Source organism: Cnephaeus nilssonii, assembly GCF_951640355.1.
Source record: "Cnephaeus nilssonii genome assembly, chromosome: 8".
In the NCBI taxonomy this organism is placed as follows: domain Eukaryota; kingdom Metazoa; phylum Chordata; class Mammalia; order Chiroptera; family Vespertilionidae; genus Cnephaeus; species Cnephaeus nilssonii.
In genome coordinates, this window is record NC_137079.1 from 23985363 (window position 1) to 24012139 (window position 26777).

At 42.8% G+C, this 26777-nt stretch overlaps 1 protein-coding gene and 1 pseudogene across 2 annotated transcripts in view; one reads left to right on the forward strand and one right to left on the reverse strand.

Moving 5' to 3' along the window:
• ADAM32 (ADAM metallopeptidase domain 32) overlaps positions 1-951 on the forward strand; it is a gene marked incomplete at both ends in the record, with an annotated part of 58653 nt that extends 57702 nt beyond the window's left edge. The window contains 2 exons of the mRNA XM_079779375.1: positions 560-743; positions 850-951. Of these exons, the coding sequence (XP_079635501.1) occupies positions 560-743; positions 850-951 (286 nt within the window). The remainder of the gene's footprint in view (positions 1-559; positions 744-849) is intronic.
• Positions 952-13551: 12600 nt separating this feature from the next.
• Positions 13552-25047, reverse strand: LOC307104489 (DNA-directed RNA polymerase II subunit GRINL1A-like; annotated as a pseudogene). Its single transcript has 2 exons — positions 24985-25047; positions 13552-14711 (listed from the first exon to the last, which is right to left on the reverse strand). The product of its transcript is annotated as a DNA-directed RNA polymerase II subunit GRINL1A-like (transcript).
• Positions 25048-26777: the final 1730 nt, after the last annotated feature.

Genomic DNA, 26777 nt, shown 5'->3' on the forward strand with positions numbered 1-26777 from the left:
TTAAAATCCTACTAACTTGTAAGCTTTGACTCAGATGGCCTGTTCTCTTTGAAGTTTTCCTGACTGCTAAATTACAATGTGTCCTCATCTTAAATATCTGTAAGACTTTGTTTATTTCATTTGTAGAACTTTTTAAAAAAAACAAACAAACAATTATCCTTTTTAGAAATTGCATTTATTGGGGTGAAATTGGTCCACCAAATCATTCAGGTTTCAAGTGAACAACTCAACAAAACATGACATTTAGATTAGATGATAAGGGTATGGGTCTAATTTGTTTATCATCAGATCTTATAAAGTGCTTGCATGAATTGATTATTTGACAGTAAGATATAAATCTGCACAGTGAATAAAAGGCCATTAGTAGCATTGAAAGATAATCAACAGCTTTATACTTTTTTACTTTAAATGTTAGTGTTAAAGTATTACATTTTCCCTAGACATGTTGCCATATATTATGAACCATTTATTTTTAATTTTTTTTCATAGAAAGCAAATCTGAAGCATTTTTAAGAAATGCCTAATATATAATAATAATATAATTTTATTATATTTGTAGGAATCTTATATGTGGAAGATTAATTTGTACCTACCCTACTCTAACTCCTTACATTCAAAAAAATGTTGCTGTGCTTTACGCTTATGTACGAAATGTTATATGTATAACTTTAGACTACAGTCTTCATGGCTCAGGTATAGATCCACTGGAGGTCAATGATGGCTCTGAATGTGATTCTGAGAGAGTAAGTGATCTAAAATTTACTTTAAAAATTAAATTAAATTTATTGCTTTAACACATATTTTCAATACCAAATTTTAAATTCATTTGTAGTGCTATATAACCTTAAGTATTTAGAGAAAGAGAAAATAAGCTTCAGTAAGGCTCCAGATTTAAAGAGGGAAATGGAACAGTTTGATCCTTTTTGGAATTTTAATGTTGTGAACAAGTAAACTACCAACTATTTTAGGACTGGAGTGGGAGGGGAGAGATTTTGGAAATACATTGTAGTTAAGTACTCTCTAGCATGGAAATTCACTTTTCTTCTTGTAAAAAGTAGTATGTGGAAAGTAATAAGTAAAACTGGGTAATATGTGTCTCTTTGTGGCCCAGGAGATAAGATCACAAGTTAATTTTCAGACTGCATAGAATCAACTATTCACCTCTTACTTTTTGACATCTTGCTAGTTACATAACCAGTGTGAGATACTACAACTATATGTGAAGTGGGCATAATAATAGCTTTTACTCTGTGGGGTTAATGAGAAGATTAAATTAGATAACAGTGTAAAGTGATTAGCTCAATGTTTAGCACATTGTAAGAGTTACATACAGATTGGCTATTATTATTCATTGTTATTATAAGTCATTATTTCCGAGGCTGACACAAATCTGGAGAAAACATAGAGGGAATAAATTTACTGCAAAGTTTCATTTTATTCCTGAGCAGATCTTTGCCGGGCTGCTTCTTCATGCTTATGAGTCACGAATGCCTCCTCAAAGGAGGGCTATGCCTGGAGCTTGGAAGATATATATAGGCCATGGAGCCAAAACAAGTAAAAATAAAATAGGTCTCCATGCTTCTGCTTTTATTTTGTTCATCAGTTTATTTTCTTCATTAGATTCCACATATAAGTGAGAGCATATGGTATTCGTCTTTCTTTGACTGGGTTATTTCACTTAGCATAATAATCTCCAGGTCCATCTGCTGTTGTAAAAGGGAAGAATTCCTTCTTTTTTACAGCTGCATAGTATTCTATTATGTAAATGTACCACCTTTTTTTTATCCACTCATATACTGATGGGCACTTATTGAAAGTTCTTAATAGGGTTGTGTGCCTTATAAAGGGGGGAGGGAATCCAGATTTTATCATTATACTTTTGCAGTCAGAAAATGAAAAATGGCCAGGGAGCCAAAACAGTGTTTTATATTATAGGATCCTTTTCGGAATTTCAATGTTTCAGTGATCCCACTTCTAAGAATATAGCCTAAGAAGCCAGAAACACCAATCAGAAAGAATATATGCACCCCTATGTTCATAGCAGTGCAATTTATAATAGATAAGATTTGGAAACAGCCCAAGTGGTCATATCATATGACCTCACTTATATGAGGAATCTGTGTGAACAAAATAGAAACAGAGATATGGATACATGACAGCTATCAGGGTGGGGCAAGAAGGGGGACTGGATGGAAGAAGGTAAAGGGATTAACCAAAGAACATAGATGCATAACCCATAGATTCAGACAACAGCATGGTGATGGCCAGACGGAAGGAGGGTGTGGGGGCTGGGTGGAGGTGGGGGAAGGGGTGAGAGGACGGGGAGAGATATAATAGTGTCAACAATAAAAATAAGAATTAAAATGAGTATCAACAATAAAAATAAGTTAAAAAAGAATTGAAATTTTATCATAATTCCCTTTGCAGAGTAGAGCTACAAAATGATTTGTGAAATTATTTTAAAAAAATAAAAATATGCTTCTAAAAGGAAAAATAAATCAACAGATGATTTGATATTATTCAGTTGGCAATTTAGAAAGAATAGAATCTTTTCCATAACATGGATACTTTTTTTCAGTGATAATGTCTGAAAACAAATTTTACTAGGTAACCCTTAATGATACTGTAAGTCCTATATTATAAAACATTGTTGGTACATTTGTTACAGTTGAACCTACACTGACATATCACTATCACCAAAGTGTATAGTTTACATTGGAGTTACGTGAAAAATCTCACAATACTTAGACATTAAGCAACACATTCTGAAAGGAGGAATCTCAAGAAAAATTGAAAAATATTTTGAATTAATTGAAAATGAAACATAAAAATTTGTGGGGTACAGCAAAAACAGTACTTAATGGATATTTGTTGCAGTGAATGGTTATGATCTTATGTTATAAAATTACTGATTAAAATGTGAAGATAGCTGAACTTCTCTGACATGGAAATTTTTTTCATTAGGTTTGTATAAATCGTGAATGTGTAGAATCGAGGTTTCTTAAGTTGCAGTCCCTTAATTGTTCAGCACAATGCAGTGGACATGGAGTAAGTAAGCACATGATTGATATATGTTTTCCCAAATCACATTAATCTTGGACACTTTTCAGCATCACTAATTAATTTATTCAACAATTATTGGGTTCCTACTACATGTTAGTGTTGGGTTGCAACCTCCTGCCAAGCTTCATGTGTATAACCTGAAACTGGCCCCCATATGTGGAAGGCAGGGGGAGACTGAAGAAAAAGGCAGACCATTCCAATTGGTAGGTGGCAAGTTTAATCACCAAGAAAACTTACAGGCTTGTCTTGGGCAGTCACAAGAGAAGTATTTTTCTGCACGAGCCCATCAGAATGTTAGAAGTTAATACAGAGGCCCTAACTGGATTCAGTTACATATCCCGGGGGCCTTATCTGGGTTTAGTTACATACCTAGTTCAGTTAGTCTCATCACCACATTTCCTTATGATTTTTTGTCAGAAATGGCTGCCACCACGGAGCAAGCAGAAGGCTTGGCTCCGCTCCAGGCTACAAAGTTTCAATTGTAGAAGATAGATAGACCCCAGATACCAGGGGCCTCCGCTTGGGTCACCAGGGGGTGTGGCCTGCCTGCAAACCACATTGGCCCCTTGCCCAGGTGGCCCCACACCCCAAGGGAACCCCCACCCTGATCCGGGACATCCTTCAGGGCAAACCAGCCGGCCCCCACCGTGTACCAGGCCTCTATCCTATCTAATAAAAGAGTAATATGCAGATTGACCATCACTCCAACATACAAGATGGCTGCCCCCATGTGGTCAAAGAGCCTGCCCCCATGTGGACACAATATGGCCGCCTCAAGATGGCCAGCACGGGAGGAGAGTTGGGAGGGACCAGGCCTGCAAGGGAGGGCAGTTGTGGGTGATCAGGCCAACAGGGTAGGGCAGTTGGGAGGGACCAGGCCTGCAAGGGAGGGCAGTTGGGGGCGATCAAGGTTGCAGGGGAAGGAAGTTAGGGGCAACCAGGCCAGCAGAGGAGGGAAGTTGGGAGCGACCAGGCCTGCAGGGAAGGGCAGTTGGGAGGGACTCAGGCCTGCAGGGGAGAGCAGTTGGGGGGGGGGGACCAGACCTGCAGGGGAGGGCAGTTAGGGGCAAACAGGCTGGCAGGGAAGCAGTGAGGCATCAATCAGGCTGGCAGGGGAGTGGATAGGAGGTGATCAGGCTGGCAGGCAGAAGCGGTTAGGGGCAATCAGGAAGGCAGGCATGCGAGCAGTTAGGAGCCAGCAGTCCTGGATTGTGAGAGGAATGTCCCAACTGCCCGTTTAGGCCCAATCCCAGTGGGCAGTTGGACATCCCTCGAGGGGTCCCAGATTAGAGAGGGTGCAGGCTGGGCTGAGGGACACCCCCATGTGTACGAATTTCGTGTACCGGGCCTCTAGTCATTATATAATGACCTTTGTTTTATCCTTTTACTATTTTGGATTAAAGTCTATTTTGTCTTATATAAGGACTAGAGGCCTGATGCATGAAATTCGTGCAAGGGGGTTGGCCCTCGCAGCCCCAGCTTTGTCTGGAAGGTCGTCCGGACGGTTGTTCTGCATATTAGCTCTTTACTATATAGGTTGCCTAGTGCACTAATTTGTGCATGGGTGGGATCCAGCCATCCCAGACCCAATTGGGGCAGATCGCGGCTGGGCCTGTCGGGAGGAGGAGATGGTGGGAGGTTGGTTGGCTGGCACACCCCGATTGGGGCCTGATCAGGGCCAGGCCAGCTGGTGGGAGAGCCCGTGGGTGATTGGCTGGTGGACCCCACCACTGATTGGGGTTGGGGGCCAATTGGGGCCAGTGGCCTGGGGGAGGGGCCATGGGTGGTTGGCCAGCTGGCCCTGCCCATGATCAGGGTTGGGGGGCCGATCTGGGGTGGGACTGGGCAGGGGCAGGGGCTCCAGGAGGTTGGTTGGCCATCCCTGCCCTGTATTGGGGTGGGAAAGGCAATCAAGAGTGGGGCAGACCGGGGAGACTGGCTGCAGGCTGATCAGGCTGGTGGGGGTGCATTGGGGGAGGGGCCTGCTGGGAGTGGGGCCGTAGGGGGTTGGCCCCCTATTGGGGTGGGGTGCTACCAGGGGTGAGGCCAGATGGGGGAGGGGCTGTGGGCCTATTGTGGTGGGGCAGGATGATCAGAGATGGGGCTGGATGATTGGGGGTGGGACTGGGTGGGTGGATGGGCAGGGGTGTATGGGGGACATTTGGCTGGCTGGCCACGCCCTTGATTGGGATGGGAGAGTCTGATCAGGGGCAGTCCGGCCCAGGGGAGGGACCGCAGGAGGTTGACCAGCAGGCCCCACCCCTTGATCAGGCCGGTACGCTGGCTACAGTGGGTGTCATAGTGACCAGTCGTCAGTCGTTCCATTCATTGCGGTCGCTGGCTTTTTATATATATATACTAGAGGCCCGGTGCACAAAATTCATGCACGGGAAGAGGGTCACCTCAGCTGGGCCTGCACTTTCTCCAATCTGGGACCCCTCAGGACCTCTGGCTCCTAACTGCTCACCTGCCTGCCTGTCTGATCCCCCTAAATGCTCTCCCCTGATAGCCTGTCTGCCCTAACTGCTCTCCCCTGCTGGCCTGATCCCCCTAACTGCTCCTCTCTGCCTGCCTGATCACCTCTAACCTCCTCTGCCTTGGGTCTGCCAACATAGCTTTGTTCGGAAGGACATCCGGAAGATGTTCAGTCTAATTAGCACATTACCCTTTTATTAGTATAGATGCCACCTTGTTCTAAAAATGCAGGTTGTTCCCAAGTTTTCCTATTGTGGAAGGGGATCACGCAGTAGCATCCTGGGTTCTGACCAGGGCTTATCCACTTGTGCTTTATCTCAGCAGATGTGATTCTTAGAAGACTCTTGGATGTATCTTGAACATTTCTTTTTTAAAAAATATATATTTTATTGATTTTTTACAGAGAGGAAGGGAGAGGGATAGAGAGTTAGAAACATCGATCAGCTGCCTCCTGCACATACCCTACAGAGGATGTGCCCGCAACTAAGGTACATGCCCTTGACTGGAATTGAACCTGAGACCCTTCAGTCCGCAGGCTGACACTCTATCCACTGAGCCAAATCAGTTAGGGCATACCTTGAACATTTATATTGAATTTGCCAAATCATCCTCGAAAAATGTTGAACTACTTTAAACTCCCACCAGCAACCATGCATGTGCCCTCCATCCCATATTGATGCCAATATCATTGATTTATCCCTAGAAGCTTCCCTCCCGTCAGCCGGAACTGCTTGGTACTTGAACCAACCTCAGTGTTCAGCTGGGGACTTGATTTCCCAAGATAGAATTATGGAGGAGGAAAAATAGTTTTCCTCTACCTTTCTGAGTTCTTAGTGGAGGCCCTTGTAATGAAAAACAGATGACCAAGAGACAAACAACAGTTCATTAACATGTGTACCTCGTGTATATGTGGGAGATCCCAGGGAAAAATGAGTAACTCCCCAAGGTGGCTTAGAATGCAGATTTAAATACCCTTTTCCTAGGGAAAGGGGACGGGAGATGTAGGCCTCTTAGAGAAGAGTAAATGATTTTTAGGAAAGATGAATGGGGGTGGGGGGGGAAAGTTTGTAACAAAGTTTGGGTGTGATGCCGACTTCTACTCTCCTGTCCTGTGACAGGAGTCAGTCTTCTCTGCCTGATGATACTTCTCCCGTCAAGGGGACCTATGACATTTAAGCTCCTTTTTTTTGGGGGGGGGGGTCCCATTTTAGGCAGATCAGGAGACTTCAGTGAAAGCCTCTGCATGCATTTGCTGTTTTTCAAGCATCTGCAGCTCAAGATCATCAATATAACAACACAGCATATGTTGGGGTGGCATGTTCTCTGACCTTCATAATAAACCCAACAGAAGCTTGTTTCCTCTTAGATGATTTGCCACAGTATCTTTATTCCCTAGAGATGGTATTCTGACCAGACCTTCCTGGGAGTGGTCATAACATACCCTGTGCTTGTAGAAGGTGTGGGCCACATCACTAAATAAACCAGGGTCAATGTTCTCATCTTGTGGAAAGGGAGATAAATTTATGAGAGTTTATCTCCCTTTCCACAGGTTTCTTGCAGGTTTGTGTCTAAGCTCCCCCCCCCCCCAGCAACCCCAGCGCCTCCACCGCAGGGCTTGGGGCTGCTGGGTGCCAGGCCTGTGGGTTGTGTCTCTGATCCGGCCCCCGGCAGCTCCAGCATTGCCTGGCCGCTATGGGTGTCGCCAACTTTGTTGGGTTAATTTGCATACTCACTCCTGATTGGTAGTGTAGCGGAGTGATGGTCATTTGCATGTTTCTCTTTTATTAGTGTAGCTAGATAGCTACCCCATCTTTCTTTTAGTTTCTGCTTTCATGGAATATATTTTAATCTCTATATTGACCCTATGTGTGTTCTTAAAACTGAAGTCAATCCCTTGAAGGCAGAATTTAGTTAGGTCTTGCTTTTAAAAAATTTTTTTTATTAATTTCAGAGAGGAAGAGAGAGGGAGAGAGAGATAGAAACATGAGTGATGAGAGAGTATCACTGATTGACTGCCTCCTGCACATCTCCTGTTGGGGATCAAGCCCTAAATCCAGACATGTGCCCTTGACCAAAATCAAACCCAGGACCCTTCAGTCCACAGGCTGATGCTCTATCCACTGAGCCAAACCTGCTAGGGCAGGTCTTATTTTTTTTATGCAGTTACTTTATCCATCCACTCTGTGTTTTGATTGGTTAATTAATATCATTAATACTATTGATATGTAAGGACTAATGCCATGTCTTTAATTGCTTTCTGGCTGTTTTTTAGTTCCCTTGTTCTTTTCCCCCTTTCTTTCTGTCTACCTTTGTGAACTGATGATTTTCTGTGGTGGCATACTTTGATTAACCTCTCTTTATCTCTTGTGAATCTACTATAGCTTTTTGTTTCCTGGTTACTACCATGAGTTTACATAAAACATCCTGTATAATAAAAGCCTAATATGTAAATTGTCCCCTTGGTGGTTGACCAGGAGCTTGACTGCTCACTATGACATGTGCTGACTACCAGGGGGTGGCGTGGAACATGGTGGGCTTGGGAGATATGGCACTGTGGGATCAGGCCTAAATGGGCAGTCGGACATCCCTCGAGGGGTCCCAGATTGGAGAGGGTGCAGGCTGGGCTGAGGGACACCCCCCCCCACCGTGCACGAATTTCATGCACTGGGCCTCTAGTGATATTATAGTTATAGATAATTATATGACTAGTGGCCTGGTACATGAAATTCATACACATTAAAAGGGAGTTAATTAGAGGAAATATTTTAATATCGCTGAAGTGTCAGAGATGAAAGGAAATTAATAAAATGTATATGAAAATAATATATAAATCCTATCTAATAAAAGAGTAATATGCAAATTAACCACTCTGCTATGCCCACAAGCCATGCCCACCAGCCAATAAGAAGTGGGTATGCAAATTGACCCAACCAAGATGGCTGCAGCCACAGAGAGAGCAGGAGGGAGGCTTGGGTTTCCCTGGCAATGGAGGAAGCCAAGCTTTCCGTACACCCTGGCCGTCTGAGGCCTCCACTCAAGGCTACAAAGTTTTAATTATAGAAGATACATAAATCCCAACAGAAATGGCGGCAGCCACAGAGCTGGAGAGAGCATGAGGCTAGGGTTGCCCCCGGTGATAGAGGAAGCTCAGCTTCTGCAGCCCTGGCCTGCTTTGACCTCCACTTAAGGCTACAAATTTTCAATTATAGAAGATAAATAAATTCCAACAGAAATGGCTGTCACCATGGAGTGAGCAGAAGGCTTGGCTCCATTCCAGGCTACAAAGTTTCAATTGTAGAAGATAAATAAACCCCAGATACCAGGGCCTCTCCTTGGGTCGCCAGGGGGCGTGGCTGGCCTGAAACCACCACAGGCCTCTTGCCCAGGCCTTCCCACGGCCCAAGGGAACCCCCACCCTGATCCGGGACACCCTTCAGGGCAAACCAGCTGGCCCCCACCCATGCACCAAGCCTCTATCCTATCTAATAAAAGAGTAATATGCAGATTGACCATCACTCCAACACACAAGATGGCTGCCCCCATGTGGTCAAAGATCTTGCCCCCATGTGGACACAAGATGGCTACCACAAGATGGCCAGCAGGGGAGGGCAGTTGGGAGGGACCAGGCCTGCAAGGGAGGGCAGTTGGGGGTGATCAAGCCTGCAGGGGAGGGAAGTTAGGGATGACCAGGCTGGCAGAGGAGGGAAGTTGGGGGCAAACAGGCTGGCAGGGGGACAGTTAGGCATCCATCAGGCTGGCAGGGGAGTGATTAGGGGGTGATCAGGCTGGTAGGCAGAAGCGGTTAGGGGCAATCAGGAAGGCAGGCAGGTGAGCAGTTGGGAGCCAGAAGTCCTGGATTGTGAGAGGGATGTCCGACTGCCCCTGTAGGCCTGATCCCACCAGGATCGGGCCTAAACATGCAGTCAGACATCCTTTGAGGGGTCCCAGATTGGAGAGGGTGCAGGCTGGGTTGAGGGACAACCCCCCCCCCCCCCCCGTGCATGAATTTCGTGCACCGGGCATCTAGTTCATTAATAAACAATAATAAATGACATAACAACAATGAAGATATGATATAAAAACAACAAAAATGTGATATGAAAATAATAAAAACATAATATAAAAACAACAGTGATGCAAACAATGACTGATAAAGTGATTAAACTTATTCTGATATCTTCCTGTACACCACATTAAGAGTGAAAACACTTTCAGAGTGCTTGATGAATTTCCCTTGTGATGAAGTATTTACAACTTTAACTGTAATATCTCATGCTCTTCGAACTTGAGAGAAAGCAACATATAACTGACCATGTGCGAAAATGGGTTCAGGTAGGAATATTCCTACTCTGTCTAGAGTTTGTTCTTGTGATTTATTAATAGTCATCGCAAATGCTGGCATCACGGGAAACTGTCATTGAATTAATTTAAATGGGAGGCCAGTGTCAGATGGGGACAAATCTATTCTTGGAATCAGAACAACCTCTCCCTCTGCAGATCCTGTTAATACTTCAGCTTCAATTATGTTAGGTCGAAATCTTTTGATAATAAATCTAGTACCATTACAAAGACCCCATTTACTATTAAGATTTCTCAGTAGCATGATGATTGCACCTACTTTCAATTTTAATTTATTACATGGCATTCTCGAAAGAGTAATACTATTAAGAAATTTGCTGGGAAAATTTTCCTTTTCAGCATCATCTGTTGAATCAATGGAATCATCACTCAAATATGTGTGAAAATCTCCATCGAGTATATCCAAAATTTCTTCATTTAATTTTTGAATGTGCTCACTTTTTGGACAAAGAATTGCATGTTTAGATATATTTTTAATATTATCTATAGATATACTATTTCCAAAGGTAGCTTCAATAATAGATCTATTATAAATCATTTCACAGGGGATTTCTTTTTTTTAATTTCTTTATTGATTAAGGTATTACATATGTGTCCTTATTCCCCCATTACCCCTCACCCCCCTGTTGTTTGTGTTCATTGATTAGGCTTATATGCATGCATATAAGTCCTTTGGTTGATATCTCCCCCTTATCCCCACCGTCCCCTACCTTCCCTGAGGTTTGACATTCTGATCGATGTTTCTCTGTCTCTGGATCGGTTTTTGTTCATCAGTTTATGTTGTTCATTATATTCCATAAATGACTGAGATCATGGGATATTTATCTTTCTCTGCTTGGCTTATTTCACTTAGCATAATGCTCTCCAGCTTCATCCATGTTGTTGCAAATGGTAAGAACTCCTTTTTTACCGCAGTGTAGTATTCCATTGTGTAGATGTACCACAATTTTTAATCCACTCATCTGCTGATGGGCACTTATGCTGTTTCCAAATCTTAGCTATGGTGAATTGTGCTGCTATGAACACAGGGGTGCATATATCCTTTCTGATTGGTTTTTCTAGTTTCTTGGGATATATTCCTAAAAGTGGGATCACTGGGTCAAATGGGAGTTTCCATTTTTGAGGAAACTCCATACTGTTCTCCACAGTGGCTGCACCAGTCTGCATTCCCACCAGCAGTGCACTAGGGTTCCTTTTTCTCCACATCCTTGCCAGCACTTGTCATTTGTTGATTTGTTGATGATAGCCATTCTGACAGGTATGAGATGGTACCGCATTGTCATTTTGATTTGCATCTCTTGGATGATTAGTGACTTTGAGCAGGTTTTCATATGTCTCTTGGCCTTCCTTCTATCTTCTTTAGAAAAGTATCTATTTAGGTCAGTTGCCCATTTTTTGATTGGGTTGTTTATCTTCCTTTTGTTAAGTTGTATGAGTTCCCTGTAAATGTTGGAGATTAAACCCTTATCATTGATATCATTGGCAAATATGTTCTCCCATGCGGTGGGCTTTCTTGTTGTTTTATTGATGGTTTCCTTTGATGTGCAAAAGCGTTTTATTTTGATAGTCCCATTTGTTTATTTTCTCTTTAGTTTCCATTGCCCTAGGAGCAGTATCAGTGAAGAAATTGCTTCGGCATACGTCTGAGATTTTGCTGCCTGTGGATTCCTCTAGTATTTTTATGGTTTCCCGTCGTATGTTTAAGTCCTTGATCTTTTTGTGTGTTTATTTTTGTGTATGGTGTAAGTTGGTGGTCTAGTTTCATTTTTTCCCATATATCTGTCCAATTTTCCCAACACCATTTATTGAAGAGACTGTCTTGACTCCATTGTATGTTCATGCCTCCTTTGTCAAATATTAATTGAGCATAGTGGTTTGGGTCAATATCTAGATTCTCTATTCTGTTCCATTGATCTATATGTCTGTTCTTGTGCCAGTACCATGCTGTTTTGAGAACAGTGGCTTTGTTATACAGCTTGAAATCTGGTATTGAGATCCCTCCTACTTTATTCTTCTTTCTCAGGATTGCTGTGGCTATTCGGGGTCTTTTTTTATTCCAGATGAATTTTTGGAGAGTTCTTTCAAGGTCTGTGAAATATTCTGTTGGTATTTTAATGGGAAATGTATTGAATTTATAGATTGCTTTGGGTAGTATGGACATTTTGATGATGTTGATTCTACCAATCCATGAATACAATGTGTTCTTCATCCACTCTTAATGAAAACTGCTATCAAGTTTGCCATCTCCAAGTTTTACTAACCATTCACTATAAGCAGAATCGTCTGATCTCTTACTTGTTTTAAGAGACAGCTTTCTGAAACATCCCCAAACATTACAGTACTTTAACCTCATTTGTACTATAGCTGATCACATATCATGCAGTATAATACTGAGACATTGTCGAAAATCCCCTCTGAGAACTTTCCTTCAAATGCAACATTCAGATTCATAATTTCTCTTAGTAATCTGTCTATGGCACTTATAGCATGACTGGATGCCATAGTGCATTCATCAAAAATGAAAAGTTTGGCCTTTTTAATGGTTTTAGCAACTTCACTGTTTATATCGAGCATAGAAATTGAAGTTTCATTTAATGGAATTGGTAATTTATATTGGGAATGAAAGGTTCTTCCACCAAGAAGTAAATTTGCAGCAATTTCTGTAGACGCTGTGGGTAAAACAGTACCACCATGACCTCTAATACAATGTATTAAAACTTTATAAAGATATGTTTTTCCCCTACCACCTGGACCATCCAAGAAAAAGCATTTGGGGTGTACAGTTTGATCTTCGGTGTCTGAAGTTAGAGTCTGAAAGGCAGCTTCACCTCAGCGCTGGGCGGGGATGCATGCAGGCAGCATTGATAGCGTTGGACAGGCCTGCACATGCCTCCGCTGGGGGCAGAAGTCCCCAGCCCCATCCCCACCAAGCAGCTCCTGCCTGTTGACCAGTTGTGACTGGGACACCATTAGGACAAATTAGCATATTACCTCTTTATATATATATTATGTAATTTACTATGATAATGAAAATGCCTCAAGCTGGTGGACAAGTAATTAGCAATATAAGATTTTCCTGGAGGTATATCCATTTCTAACATGTTCCTTTTATTTTCATGTAATATTAATTTTGCAAGAATGTGTGCTTAATAAAATAAGGGATTGAACAAAGAAACAAATGAAAACAGTTCATAGACACAGACAACAGCATGATGATCACCTGAGGGGAAAGAGGGTGAGGGGAGATTGGAGAGTCTAAAGTGGGGATAAGTGGTGATGGAAGGAGACTTGACTCGGGATGATGAACACACAACACAATATACAGAGGATGTATTATAGAATTGTATACCTGACACTTACATAACTTTATTAACCAATTTCACCACAATAAACTCAATTTAAAAATAAACAATAAAGTTAACTACTTTAAAAATAAAAAAATTAAAGCAAGGCAAATGAAATAAAAAATTGCACATTCTATTAATAAAAAAATGTTATCTGCCGAAACACTATTTTTATAGCTACCAGTGTGTAACTTTATAAAATTATTTCCCTCAACGTCTGACACTGAGCTTGATACTTGTTAGAAAGTCTGATGTAAGAAAATTACATCTCAACAGGCAGAGAGTCAAGAGAGTATCCCAATGCCCATCTTCAAAATTCACCATCAGAGGACTGATCATCATCTTCATCCCTTTACTTTTGGGTATTTCCTTGAAGCCTCTCCTTCTGGATTATAGCTCTGCATTTTAACATTCAGTCTTTTTGCTAATTCATGTGCTGCAAGCTTGGCGTGCATCTCCTCACGGCTGTTTCTGCTGTTGCTGACCTGCAGCTGTGTAGGTATATAGTGCAGTGGTAGAAGCCCAGCTGCTGGGCTGTCAGCAAGGTGCTGTTTATCCTTGTGCAGCCTTTCCTCTGAGGAAATAGGAGACCCTCTTCTTTGCTGATGCCCAGATGAATTATTCTGTCGTGGGCTTTAAATTTACGTGGTGGGGGCGCTGAGTTTTTGGCTCACGTGCCTAGCGCTTCCATGTAATGAGGCTTCTTCTGTGTCCCACTACGAAGGCTGTCAAGTTCCCAGTCCTCTTGTTTTCTTCTGAGTGGTGTTCATCCGGGTCTGCAGTTGTGGCCCTTTGTATCCTATCAATAAACAGGTGCTGGAGCTGGTGGAATTACCTTCTGGTTGACCTGACACCCGATGCTGAGGGAGAGACTCACTGGCTTTGGGTGAGGAAGGCACAGTGCCTCTGCTGCTGGAAGCTGGGCCCTTGTTCACTTTGTACCCAACCTGGGAGGCCTCTTCATTATCTTTGTGACAAGAATGTACAAAACCCTGTTGTTGTGAGGTGGTTTTAGATGATGGGAAGTGATCTGCAGAACAGCCAGGAACTGGTGAGGAGGTATCAAGTATCTGGTCAGAATTCTGGGCCCTATTTGTGTCCACATCAACAGCAGTTGCTTTTTGTGTTGGGTAACAGTCTGAACTACCAGGGGAAACAGTTCACTTTTTCCCCCTCTATTTCTTCACGTTCTGCAATGGCAGCTTTCAGTTTGGCAACAGAGTCAAAGATCTTTTTATCCTTGCCGGGCAATCAGCAAATGAAATTTTTATGGTGCAAAAATCTCTCCTGGCACTTGGACACTTCCCTCAGCTCCACCAAACTCGGCTGCCCCAAGTCCTCGGGAGCGTGGGGCTCGAAGCTGCAGGGCAGTGAGGACAGACTAGGGGGCCTGAGGCTGGGGAGACTGGTGGACACTGACTTCCTGGCAGCCCTGGCTGCAGCAGCGGTGGCGGCGGGGACTCTGCGGCACTAGCAGGAGTTGCCCTTCTGCCAGAAGGACTGCCCCTTTTTGGTTTTTGGTGTCACAGTTTACCTCTTTTCATATTTGTGAGTTTTATTAGCAAATTACAATAGCTATAATTTGTTTTTAATCTTTTAACTTGTATTCTGTCAAGTGGTTAGTTCACAAATTTCCCCAGCTTTTGTTTGTCTTGGAAAGTTCCTATTTCTCCTCCATTTCTGAAGGATGAGTTTGCTGGATAGAGAATTCTTGGCTGACTTTTTTTTTTTTCTTTCAACACTTTGAATACGAAATTCCACTCTTTCCTGGCCTTTGGGAGGTGGCTTTATAGATGACAATTGTTTTTTCTTTTGCTATTTTTTAGAATTTCCTCTTTGTCTTTAATATCTATGAGTATATTATAATATGTCTTAGATAAGGCCATTTTGCATTGGGATAATGGGGTGATCTTTTGGTTTTGTGAGTTTGGATGTCCAAGTGTCTCCCCAGGTTTGGGAAGTCTCAGCTATTTCTTTAAATAGACTCTCTGCTCCCCTTTTTTCTATGTTCTCTTTCTAGTGGTCCATTTATTCTAAGATCTATATGTTTGATGGTTTCCCATAGGTCACATATACTTTCTTTGTTCTTACCCTGGTTCCTAACATCTAGATACCAATTCTATCTTCTGATTGGTTTATTCTGCTATAGATGTTCTCTATTACACTTTTTTCCTAATCATTAATTAAATTATTCACCTTTAGAATTTCTTTATGGTTCTTATTTATGATTTCTATCTCTGTTACATTTTTCATCTTGTTCAGAAGATTTCCATATTTTGTTGAATTGTATGTCTGTGTTTTCTTGTAGCCCCAGAGTTCCTAAAAACAGCCTTTTGAACTTTTTATCAGGGAAATTGCTAAATTTTCTGCATCTTTTTGAGTTTGGTCCCTGCAATATTATTTTGATGATGACTTGTTTCCTTGATTCTTCATTTTTCTTGGAATTTTGCATTGCTGTTTTCACATTTGAAGTACTAGTCACTTCCTTAAATCTCTACTAGCTGTCTTCAGGTGGGATCTTTTTTATTGCTCTTGCTTATGTTTGGGTCTTTCTCCAACACTGTATGGGTACACTTGCTCCTTCTATGCCAGAATTATTAAGCTTGTATGTCTTCTCTGTTTCTTAAATTTGACAAAGATGGCTTCTGGAAACCTCTCTTTTGTTTTCCAGAAGGTGGAAAACCTGTTTCTTTCCTACAGCTCAAGTTTGTGCTTTCTGCCTTGCCCAAGTACCCTGGCTTGATTTTCTGAGGGAAATCCTTGTCTCCTGAGCTTGCTCTTGCTGCTCAACTGAGATTTACAGAGAAGGAGTAGGCTACAAAGTGGGAAAAATTATGGGTTTAGCACTTGAGGTATTTGGGGTGCTCACAGGTCAGATGGGGAGGGATCCCTGATTTAAGTTTTTGCAGCAGTTTATGGACAAACTTTCTGCTGGAGTACTGACTATTAATTAAAGGTATAATTTTCTGCCCTCCCTCCCTTCCTTCTTTCTCTCCTTCTTTCCTCCTCTCCTTCCTTATTGTCTTCCTTCCAATATGAAGATTATATGACAGAAGCTGGCGCATTGGATACCTTGAACAGAGTACTTTTTCCCTGTACATCTAAGCCTTGGAACACTGAAATTAGTTTCATGTTCTTAAATTGAAATCTTAGAAACCGAGTGATATTTTATATTGCTTTGAGAAGTAGCATAGCACAGTAGTCAAGGGCAGGGCTTCTGAAACTCCACTGCTTGGGTTTAAATCCTGGCTCTATAACTTACCATCCGTGTGGCTTTTGGCAAGTTAAATATCTATGCCCCAGATTCTTCATCTGTAAAGTAAGAATGGTAAGAGTTCTGACCTCAAAGGGTTGTTGTGAGGATTTAATGAGTAAATCTGTATAAAGTGTTCAGAATAGAGACTCACATAGTAGGCACCATAAAGGTGTTTGTTATGATATAGTAATTATCAATAGCAGAAACCATCAGTTCCTAATGTTATGCTATATCTAGGTATATGAGTCCCTCTTGTAACACAGAAGCCTTTGCTTAAAATTCAAACAAATAAAGGCAAACAAAATAAAACTAGATAATGGCTTAGGCAGTGTTATGCTCATACATGTTTAAAAACCACTCCTGGGGGAGGGTGAACTCCTCATTTGTAAGTGCAAATACTTCAGGTTACCACATGACAATGACCTTGATCTTGGAGATTCAGCTCTGGAAAGTGGTACCTGCTGGCCTCCAGCACACCACTGGAAGCATCTTTCATTGGAATTTAAGGATGTGTTTTTGAAATTGCACACTAAAATTTCAGGTGAACATTTCAAGATGTTAAATTTTCTTGATGCAAATATTGTGAGCCTTAATTAGTAGCTTTATTTAGATGTCATGTGTGTATGTGAATGCCTGTGTCTCTCTGTGTGTGCATGTTATTTAAGCTAAGGAATCAAGCATTTGATTTATAGGCTTATCTCTCTAAATAAATATAATAAATATAATTGCACCAGATAAAAATACAAAAGTAAGCTTGATGATCCATCTGATAATGTTACTTTTTATGAGAACATATTTTTATATGATCATTTAACATGTAAAAAATGGTCCTAGGTGTGCACGTCTGAGTTGCAATGCCATTGTGACAGTGGCTGGAGCGGTCAAGACTGCAATACGAAATCCAGAGAGGCTGACGGAGAAATAGCAGGCAAGTGTCTGTCTCTTTACAAATCCAGCTAACACAATTCTCAAATAGCTTCTCATGACAAAAACTAAGTTAGATGTTTGACACTTAGGAAGAAATGACTATTTGTAATTGAAAGGTAAAGAGGCTTCTTTCAAGAAACGGAAACCAAATATGCCTTTTTAATTTTGCTCTCTTTTCCTAATATTAACTTTCAGATATCATGATTGAAGCTGAGAGTATCTTTTAAATTTTTTATTGATTGATATCATTGACTTTCCTCCTTTAAGACTATCTTTCAATATTTCCTCCTTTATAATTGATTCTGTGATCTCAGCTTTACACAATTACTCTGTTACTATGTGTTCATTATAGAAGAAATAAAAGATATTGAAGATAATTTTTACTCTGAGGAAGCTTACAGTTTAAATGAGAAAAACCAACAACTTGCTTCTGTAGAGATCACAGAGAGATGCTAGCACAGTGTTGTATTTGTTCACCATGAATTTAGTTTTCGTTATTCATGCATTCATTTGGCAAATATTTATTGAACTAATATATGTTAGGTGCTGGTCATATGGCATGAGGGATGTACAGTAAGTTAAATCAAGTCCCTCTCCTTGTGCAGTTTAAATAATATGTTTCAGGTACCATACCCAGTGCTAACTAGTTGCAGAATAAGGATTAGGAATCCAGTCTCCTGATTTTTATGCCAGTGCCATTTTAGTAGCAATGGCTTCATATATAAAAACAGATCCTTAATATCAAAAAGTCAACAATCTAATAAAGAAAAATAGGATATGCACAAATACAGTGAGATTCAGTGATAATGCACCTGGTAACAATGCACCTTTATTGGATAACCTTGCAATTACACCATATTGTTGATATTGTTACAGATGTCCCCTCCTTTTACCCTATTGCCCCCCTCCACCTGATTTCCACTCCATCCCAAGCCTTCACCACCCTATTTTCCATAGGAAATGCATATCCTATATAATAAAAGAGTAATATACAAATTGACCATCACTCCAACACACAAGATGGCTCCCCCCATATGGACACAAGATGTCTGCCACAAGATTGCCAGCAGGGGAGGGTAGTTGGGAGGGACCAGGCCTGCAAGGGAGGGCAGTTGGGGGCAATCAAGCCTGCAGGGGAGGGCAGTTAGGGGTGACCAGGCCGGCATAGGAGGGAAGTTGGGGGCGACTGGGAAGGGCAGTTGAGGGGGACCCAGGCCTGCAAGGGAGAGCGGTTGGGGGGGGGACCAGGCCTGCAGGGGAGGGCAGTTAGGGGTAATCAGGCTGACAGGGGAGTGGTTAGGGGGTGAGCAGGCTGGCAGGCAGAAGTGGTTAGGGGCAATCAGGAAGGCAGGCAGGCGAGCAGTTGGGAGCCAGAAGTCCTGGATTGTGAGAGGGATGTCCGACTGCCCGTTTAGGCCCGATCCTAGTAGGATCGGGCCTAAACGGGCAGTCGGACATCCCTCAAGAGGTCTCAGATTGGAGAGGGTGCAGGCTGGGCTGAGACACCCACCCTCCCCGTGCATGAATTTCGTGCATCGGGCTTCTAGTCTATAATAATAATAAAAGCATAATATGCTAATTAGACCAGACATCCTTCTGGATGACCTTCCAGATGAAGCCGGGGCTGAAAGGGAAGCCTGGGTCCTGGGTGCCAGAGGGAAGCTGGTGCTGCCAGCTGGGGGAAGGAAGGCCTACTCTTGCATGAATTTCATGCATTGGGCCTCTAGTATGCATACAAGTTTTTTGGTTAATCTCTTCCCAGAGCCCCACCCCCTTTCCTCTGAGATTCGTCAGTCTGTTCCATGTTTCTGTTTTATTCCTCAGTTTACTTTGTTCATTAGATTCCTTGTTCATTTATTTTGATTTTTGGATTCAATTGTTAATAGATATGTATTTATTGCCTTTTTATTGTTCATATCTTTTATTTCTTCTTCTTCTCCTTCTCCTTCTCCTTCTTCTTCTTCTTCTCCTTCTTCTCCTCCTTCTCCTCCTTCTCCTCCTTCTCCTTCTCCTTCTCCTTCTCCTTCTCCTTCTCCTTCTCCTTCTCCTTCTCCTTCTCCTTCTCCTTCTCCTTCTCCTCCTCCTCCTCCTCCTCGTCCTCCTCCTCTCCCTCCTCCTCCTCCTCGTCCTCCTCCTTGTCCTCCTCCTCCTCCTCCTCCTCCTCCTCCTCCTCCTCCTCCTCCTCCTTCTTCTTCTTCAACTGATTTTCTCTTGCTGTTTTTAATATTCCCTCTTTGTCTTTACCCTTTGTCATTTTATTTTATTTTTAAATATATTTTTGTTGATTTCAGAGAGGAAGGAAGAGGAAGGGAGAGATAGAAATATCAATGATGAGAGAGAATCATTGATCAGCTGCCTCTTGCATGCCTCATACTGGGGATTGAGCCTGCAACCCAGGCATGTGCCCTTGACCAGAATCGAACCCTGGATTCTTTAGTCTGCAGGCCAACACTCTGTCCTCTGAGCCAAACCAGCTAGTCTAACCTTTGTCACTTAAATTATGATGTGTCTTGGTGTGGGCCTGTTTGGGTTCCTCTTGTTTGGGACTCTCTGTGCTTTCTGGACTTGTAAGTCTATTTCTTTCACTGGTAGGGGACATTTTCTGTCATTATTTCTTCAAATAGCTTTTCAATATCTTGCTCTCTTTCTTCTTCTGGCACCCCCATAATGCAAATGTTGGTACACTTGAAGTTGTCATAGAGGCTCCTTACACTAGCTTCATATTTTTGGATTATTTTTTCTTTTTGCTCTTCTGTTTGGGTGTTTTTTGCTTCCTCATAGTCTAAATTTTTGATTTGATTCTCATAATCCTCCACTCTACTGTTGAATCCCTGGAAATTATTCTTTATTTCAGTTAGTTTATGCTTCATTTCTGACTGGTTCTTTTTCATGTCTTTGAATTCTCACTAAGATACTTGAAAGTCTCATTAAGTCCCTTGAAGCTCACATTAAGATACTTGAGCAAACTTATAACCATTGTATTGAACTGTGTATCTAGTAGTTTGCTTGCTTCCATTTCATTAACATTTTTGTCTGGAGATTTCTTCTGTTCTTTCATTTGTTACATGTTTCTTTGTCTCTGCATTTTGGCTGTTTCCCTGTGTTTTGTTTCTATGTATTAAGTAGAGCTGCAATGTCACCTGGAATTCATAGAGTGGCCTTGTGTAGTAGGTGTCCTGTAGGGCCCAGTGGCTCAGTCTCCCCAATCACCTGATCTAGGCACTCTAGGTGTGCTCCTGTTTGGGCTGTGAGCACAGTCTTGTTGTAGTTGAGCCTTGATTGCTATTGATGTCACTGGGAGGAACTGACCTCCAGGCCAATAGGCTGTGAGGACCAGCTGTGACTACAGTGGAAGAGCTGCTGTGCTGGAGACAGTGGTAGAGCTGCTGGAACAGGACTTGTATGTCCCTAGCTCCTTCTGAGCTGTTGCCCAAATGCTGGAGCTCAGAGGAAGCGAGTCCATGTAAGTTCATGTGCCTGCCCTTTAAAAGGAACTGCCTTGGTCTCCAGTAGTCTCTGTGCCATTCAGCCACAATCCCCACTGGTTTATACAGCCCAAGTCACAGGGACTTATCTTCCCAGCTCTGGAACCCGGGGCTGAGGGTCTGGTATGGGGTTAGTAAACCTTGCTCCTCCCAGGAGGCCTCCTCCACAGCCAAGGAATCCCTCCCAATTAAAAAAACCGCCACAGGTGGGTGTCAGACTAGCTTGTTCTGCATCTCTACCCCTCCGGCCAGTCTCAATGTACTTTCGTCTTTACGTCTTTATGTCTCTAGTTGTATGACTTCCATCAGGTGGTTCTGAATGATGGTTGTTCTGTATTTTAGTTGTAATTTGATGTGGTAATTGGAGGTGGCATTTACTGGCATGTACCTACACTGCCATCTCAGTTCTGAATCTTGGTTTCTATTCTTTTAGAATGAGAGGTTGTAGAGATAGTTCAAAGTATTATGATTCTATTATTTTTCCACGTTACTGAATAACAACAAAAATTCAGAACTTTGTAATTAGTTTGCTGCAGCTTAAAAGTAAAAGTAGACAGCTTAATTGTTTTACTCTGATTTTTTAATGTCTTTTTGTTTTAGATTTAATCATGGAAAGAGATTTTTGGAAATCTGCAAAGAACCGGTGGCTTCTAGGTTTCTACATTACTTTACCTGTTCTCATCATAGCAACCATAACAGCTATTACATGGAAACGTCTGAAAAAGTGGTTCAGCAAGGAAGAGGAATCCAGAAGTAGCAAGTAAATTTGTGTTCTGAAGTTAAACTTTATACCACTTGAATCTAGTCATATGTAAGGCATTATTGTGAGCAGTAACAATACATTTTAATGTGTGATAATTTTGAATAGTCTCATTTTAGAGATACAAAATTTGGGAGTGTAGTTTAAGTAATTATCCAAAGTCATTGCCTTGGTATTTGAGAGAGGAAGAATTCTAATATATCTATATCTATTTGCAAATACCATAGAAGTTCTCAGTAATCTCTGTCACATTATAGGAGAAACACCAGAGTATTTATTAAAATGCAGATTTTTGGGCCTTATCACACATGAAATATTTCAGTTTGCAGTGCTGCGTCATATAAGAAATAGCTTTAAAATGATTCTCTGGGTAAAGTCTTCAGAAGTGGAATTTATAATGTAGCCTGCAATATATTTTTATTTTTAAAAATAATTCAAACACAAAGACATAGAACAAGATGCAAATACCCATTTACCCACCATTAGAAAACAAATGCTAATATTTTTCTTATTTCTCTTATGAAATGATCATTACATGTACAGCTGCAGTTCCCTTCTAGTATTTATTTCTTACCTGTGAAGACAGTCTTTACACTGAAAGTCATATCTTACATATTTTTACTACATGTGGCTTATCCATGTGCCATATCTAGACTTATATATTATTTTACATATTTATACTTTTTCACAGATATATTATTTCTTCTAATTCTAATTTTGCTTTTGTGGTTTTCCTTTTATCAGTTTTTCTTTTTCATGAGTAGTTTTCTCAGAGGTTTTTCTATTTTGTTAGTAATTTGAAAAATATAGGTTTTGGTTTTGTGGAGATCTCTATATTTTCTTTGTGTTTATTACCCTTAAATTATGCTCCTTTCCTCCTATGTGCTCTATTTACCTTTCCTGTTTTAATTTTTCTTGATTTAATGCTTTATTTATTACTTTTTTAGTCTTTCTTATTTTCCAACATTAAAACTTTCTCCTTTTATATAATTTTTTTTTGGATTGATTTGAGAGAGAGAGAGAGAGAGAGAGAGAGAGAGAGAGAGAGAGAGATCAGTTGTCTCCTGCATGCACCTCAACCGGGGATTAAACCCACAACCTTTTGGTGTATGTGATAATGCTCCAACCAACTGAGCCACACCAACCAAGGTCCTTTGTATATCATTTTATAATTGACATTTAGTTCAAAAATTTAGGAATTTACAGTATGATTTCCTGTTTAAATCATGACTAAATTGTGTGTGTGTGTGTTTTTTTTTTTAGTTTCCATTTATGTGATTTATTTTTGTTGCTATAAAATTTTCCAATTTTTTTACTTATTGGGAGAGACTTGCCCTTAACCTGTTTGTTTACACTGTCAACAGCATGCTTGGTAACATTGTGGACACTTTCAGTTTTGCCATGGTAACATTTGTGGGGCATCCTATATAATAAAGATGTAATATGCAAATGGTCATTATGCCGTGAAGCATATTGACTGACCACATAACGACCGGATCACGGATCAGCAGGAGGGTGGGGCAGCAAGGTACAAGTAGGCAGTGGAGAGCTACAGGAGGGGGTAGGGCAGCAAGCTATGAGCAGGGGCATGGGGGGAGGGGAGTGGGGGGAGGTACAGGACAGCAGGGCAACAGGTGGAGAGCTACTGGAGGGCTGCAATGAGCTACTGGCGAGCTACTGGCACACGGATTCGTGCGCAGGGCTACTAGTTCCTTTATAAGTGTCCATTCCCTCCATGTCTATAGTACCACCTTTCTTGTAGATTTATATGTACATGGCCAAAGGAATAACTCTTTTCCAAAAGGCTTAAAGAATGTATAGCAGGTGTCTCTTCTTTGTTTTCCTTTATGTTGGAAATGACTGGAAGATGGTAATTTCAGCCGAAAGACCCCATTTATTAATTGGGTTGTCTTGTTAGTGAGTCATTCAGATATTTTAATCATTTTTAAAATGGGCTGTTTCCCTATTATTGCATTTGAGTATTTTATATATGTTCTGGATACAAGCACTTTATCATATACTAGAAGCCCGGTGCACGAAATTCGTGCACGGCGGGGGGTTACCCCTCAGCCCAGCCTGTACCCTCTCCAATCTGGGACTCCTGGAGGGATGTCCAACTGCCCATTTAGGCCCGATCCTGGTGGGATCGGGCCTAAACGGGCAGTCGGACATCCCTCTCACAATCCAGGACTGCTGGCTCCCAACTGCTTGCCTGCCTGCCTGCCTTCCTGATTGCCCCTAACCACTTCTGCCTGCCAGCCTGATCACCCCCTAACCACTCCACTGCCAGCCTGGTTGATGCTTAACTGCTCCCCTGCCAGCCTGTTTGCCCCCAACTTCCCTCCTCTGCCAGCCTGGTCACCCCTAACTGCCCTCTCCTGCAGGGTTGATCACCTCCAACTGCCCTCCCTTGCAAGCCTGGTTCCTCTCAACTGCCCTTCCTTGCAGGCCTGGTCCCTCACAACTGCCCTCCCTTGCAGGCCGGGTGCCTCCCAACTGCCCTCTCCTGCTGGCCATCTTGTGGTGGCCATCTTGTGTCCACATGGGGGCAGGATCTTTGACCATATGGGGGCAGCTATATTGTGTGTTGCAGTGATGATCAATCTGTATATTACTCTTTTATTAGATAGGATAGAGGCCTGGTACAGGGGTGGGGGCCAGCTGGTTTGCCCTGAAGGGTGTCACAGATAAGGGTGGGGGTTCCCTTGGGGTGTGGGGCAGCCTGAGTGAGGGGCCTGTGGTGGTTTGCAGGCTGGCCACGCCCCCTGGCAACCCAAGGGGTGGCCCTGGTATCTGGAATTTATTTTCCTTCTACAATTGAAACTTTGTAGCCTGAGGCAGCAGCCATTTCTGGGGTGGCAGCCATTTCTGTGGCAGTTAATTCACCTTCTACAATTGAAACTTTGTAGCCTTAAGCGGGTGAGCCCGGCCAGGGTGTGCGGAAAGGTTTGCTTCCCCTGTTGCCGCCGGCAACCCTGGCCTGCTCTCTCAAGCTCCATTCTGCCGCCATTTGTTTGAATTTGTTTACCTTCTATAATTGAAACTTTGTAGCTTGAGTGGAGGCTTAGGCCTGCAATGGCTATGGAAAGCTTGGCTTCCTCTGTTACCTGGGAAACCTTGCTCTCTGTGGCTGTAGCCATCTTGGATTGGGGTTAATTTGCATACTCGCCCTGATTGGCTGGTGGGCGTGGCTTGACTGCTGGGCGTGGCTTATGTAGCGGAGTGATGGTTAATTTGCATATTACCATTTTATTAGAGAGGACTAGTGACCCATTGCGGAAAGACCCCTCCCCCCACCCCGCCATGGGACCTTACCCGAATGCTCTGAGCACAAACCCCTGCACTTGCTACTGGGATGAGGTTCATGTGGGCAGCCATCTTGGCTACGCCCCCTTACACCTCGTTACTCCCCTCACACCTGTCACATCATTTTGCTTATTCACATTAGGCCCCCGTCCTGCCCAACAATGCCTTAAGCCGCACCCTGACCACACCTCCTAAGGGCACCTCAGCTTTGCTCAGAGCCTCTTCCATGGTCTCCAGCGCCTGCGTGGTAACTTGGCCCCAACCCTGCCCTCCGCCCGGGTTCAAACTTCCTTGTAGAAGGACTTTCTTTGTGATGCCTCTGAGGGCAGCAAAGTACACCCTACAGACCAGGTGCGCCCTCACAATCAGGGTACATCCTTGAATACACTACTCCATGGCCCCTCCTCTCTATTGGTGTTCACCCTCATTCTGCTGACTCCACATCTGTCCTTATGCCCATGTCCCTGCTTTTAACTCTAGTAATTCCTATGCCTGAGTTTACCCCTCCCGCAATCTCTGGGCTAGGCCAAGGCCACGCCCCTACCCACAGGGCCGGCGTCTGCACTCCTTCCCACGGTTTCAGGCTCTGCCCCTCTGGTTTGAGTCCCAGAGTCCCACCCCACGTGGCCAGCGCACTGCGGGTCGGCCCCAATGCCCTGCCTCTGGGCAAGTGGGGCCACGGAAACCCTGGCAGAAGCCGCACGAAGCAGATGCCGGGACCCCCGCGGGGCTGCAGGAACCTCGGCAGAATCCATGTGCCAGTAGCTCTCTGCGGGGCCTAGCTCCTCCGTGCCTGCTGCTCAGAGGCTCTTTGCAGTCCAGAGGCCCATCCGCGGCCGGGTGTGGAATGCTCACACTGCCTGCTCTCAGCTGCCGTCCCCCTGAGACTGGGAGACTCCAGCGGGGCTGAGAGGACTGAGCACCGCCATCTTGTGGCTATGGGTGCCGCCATCTTTGTGACAGAGTGATGGTTAATTTGCATATTACCCTTTTATTAGATAGGATATGATTTGCATATATGTTCCCCTACCCTGAGACTTGTCATTTTCATTCTTTCAAATAGCAAAAGTTTTAAATTTTGATGAAATCCACGGTTCGCTTTCTTTTTTTTTAGATCATGGTTTTGGTGTTGTACTTAGGAAATATTTCCCTAACCAAAATTCATGAAGATTTTCTCTTATTTTTTCTCCTACAAATTTTATAGTTTTAGGTTTTGCATTTAGGCTTATGTTCAGTTTGAATTGAGTTTTATATGATTAAAGAGGTATGGATACAATGGGTTTTTCTTTTGCATAAGAATATCCAGTTCTTCAAATGTCATTGCCTTTTAAGCTTCTTTAAGCCCAATTAGAATAGTCACCTCTACTGAGGCAATACTCTTGAGAAACTGCACAACTCACCATGAATTATGAGATTTTTCACCTGAGGTGGTGGAAACACAAACTATTCCTGTTTCTATGTGAGCACAATGGATTGCTCCTTTTCTTCATTTCCAAATTCTCCCCCCCTCCCCCCTCCCCCCCCCCCCCCCCGCCCCTGGGCTCGGGTGGTTTCCTCACTTGCACTCAATAATCCCTCTTCTGCTTAAGAGTCAGGAGGGACCCTGCACAGTCTTAGAAGCTCTCTGTGTGCAGCTCTTTCCACTTCTCCTTTTTTGTCCTGTGAATTCTAGCTGCCTTTCCCTTCCTAGACTCCCTATCCTATTACCTCAATCAGGGAAACTTCTGGCTTTGCCTGCATCTTCCTTGCTGTGCTACAGATTGAAAATTCTCACCAGGCAATAAGAAGGGTCAAATATAGGT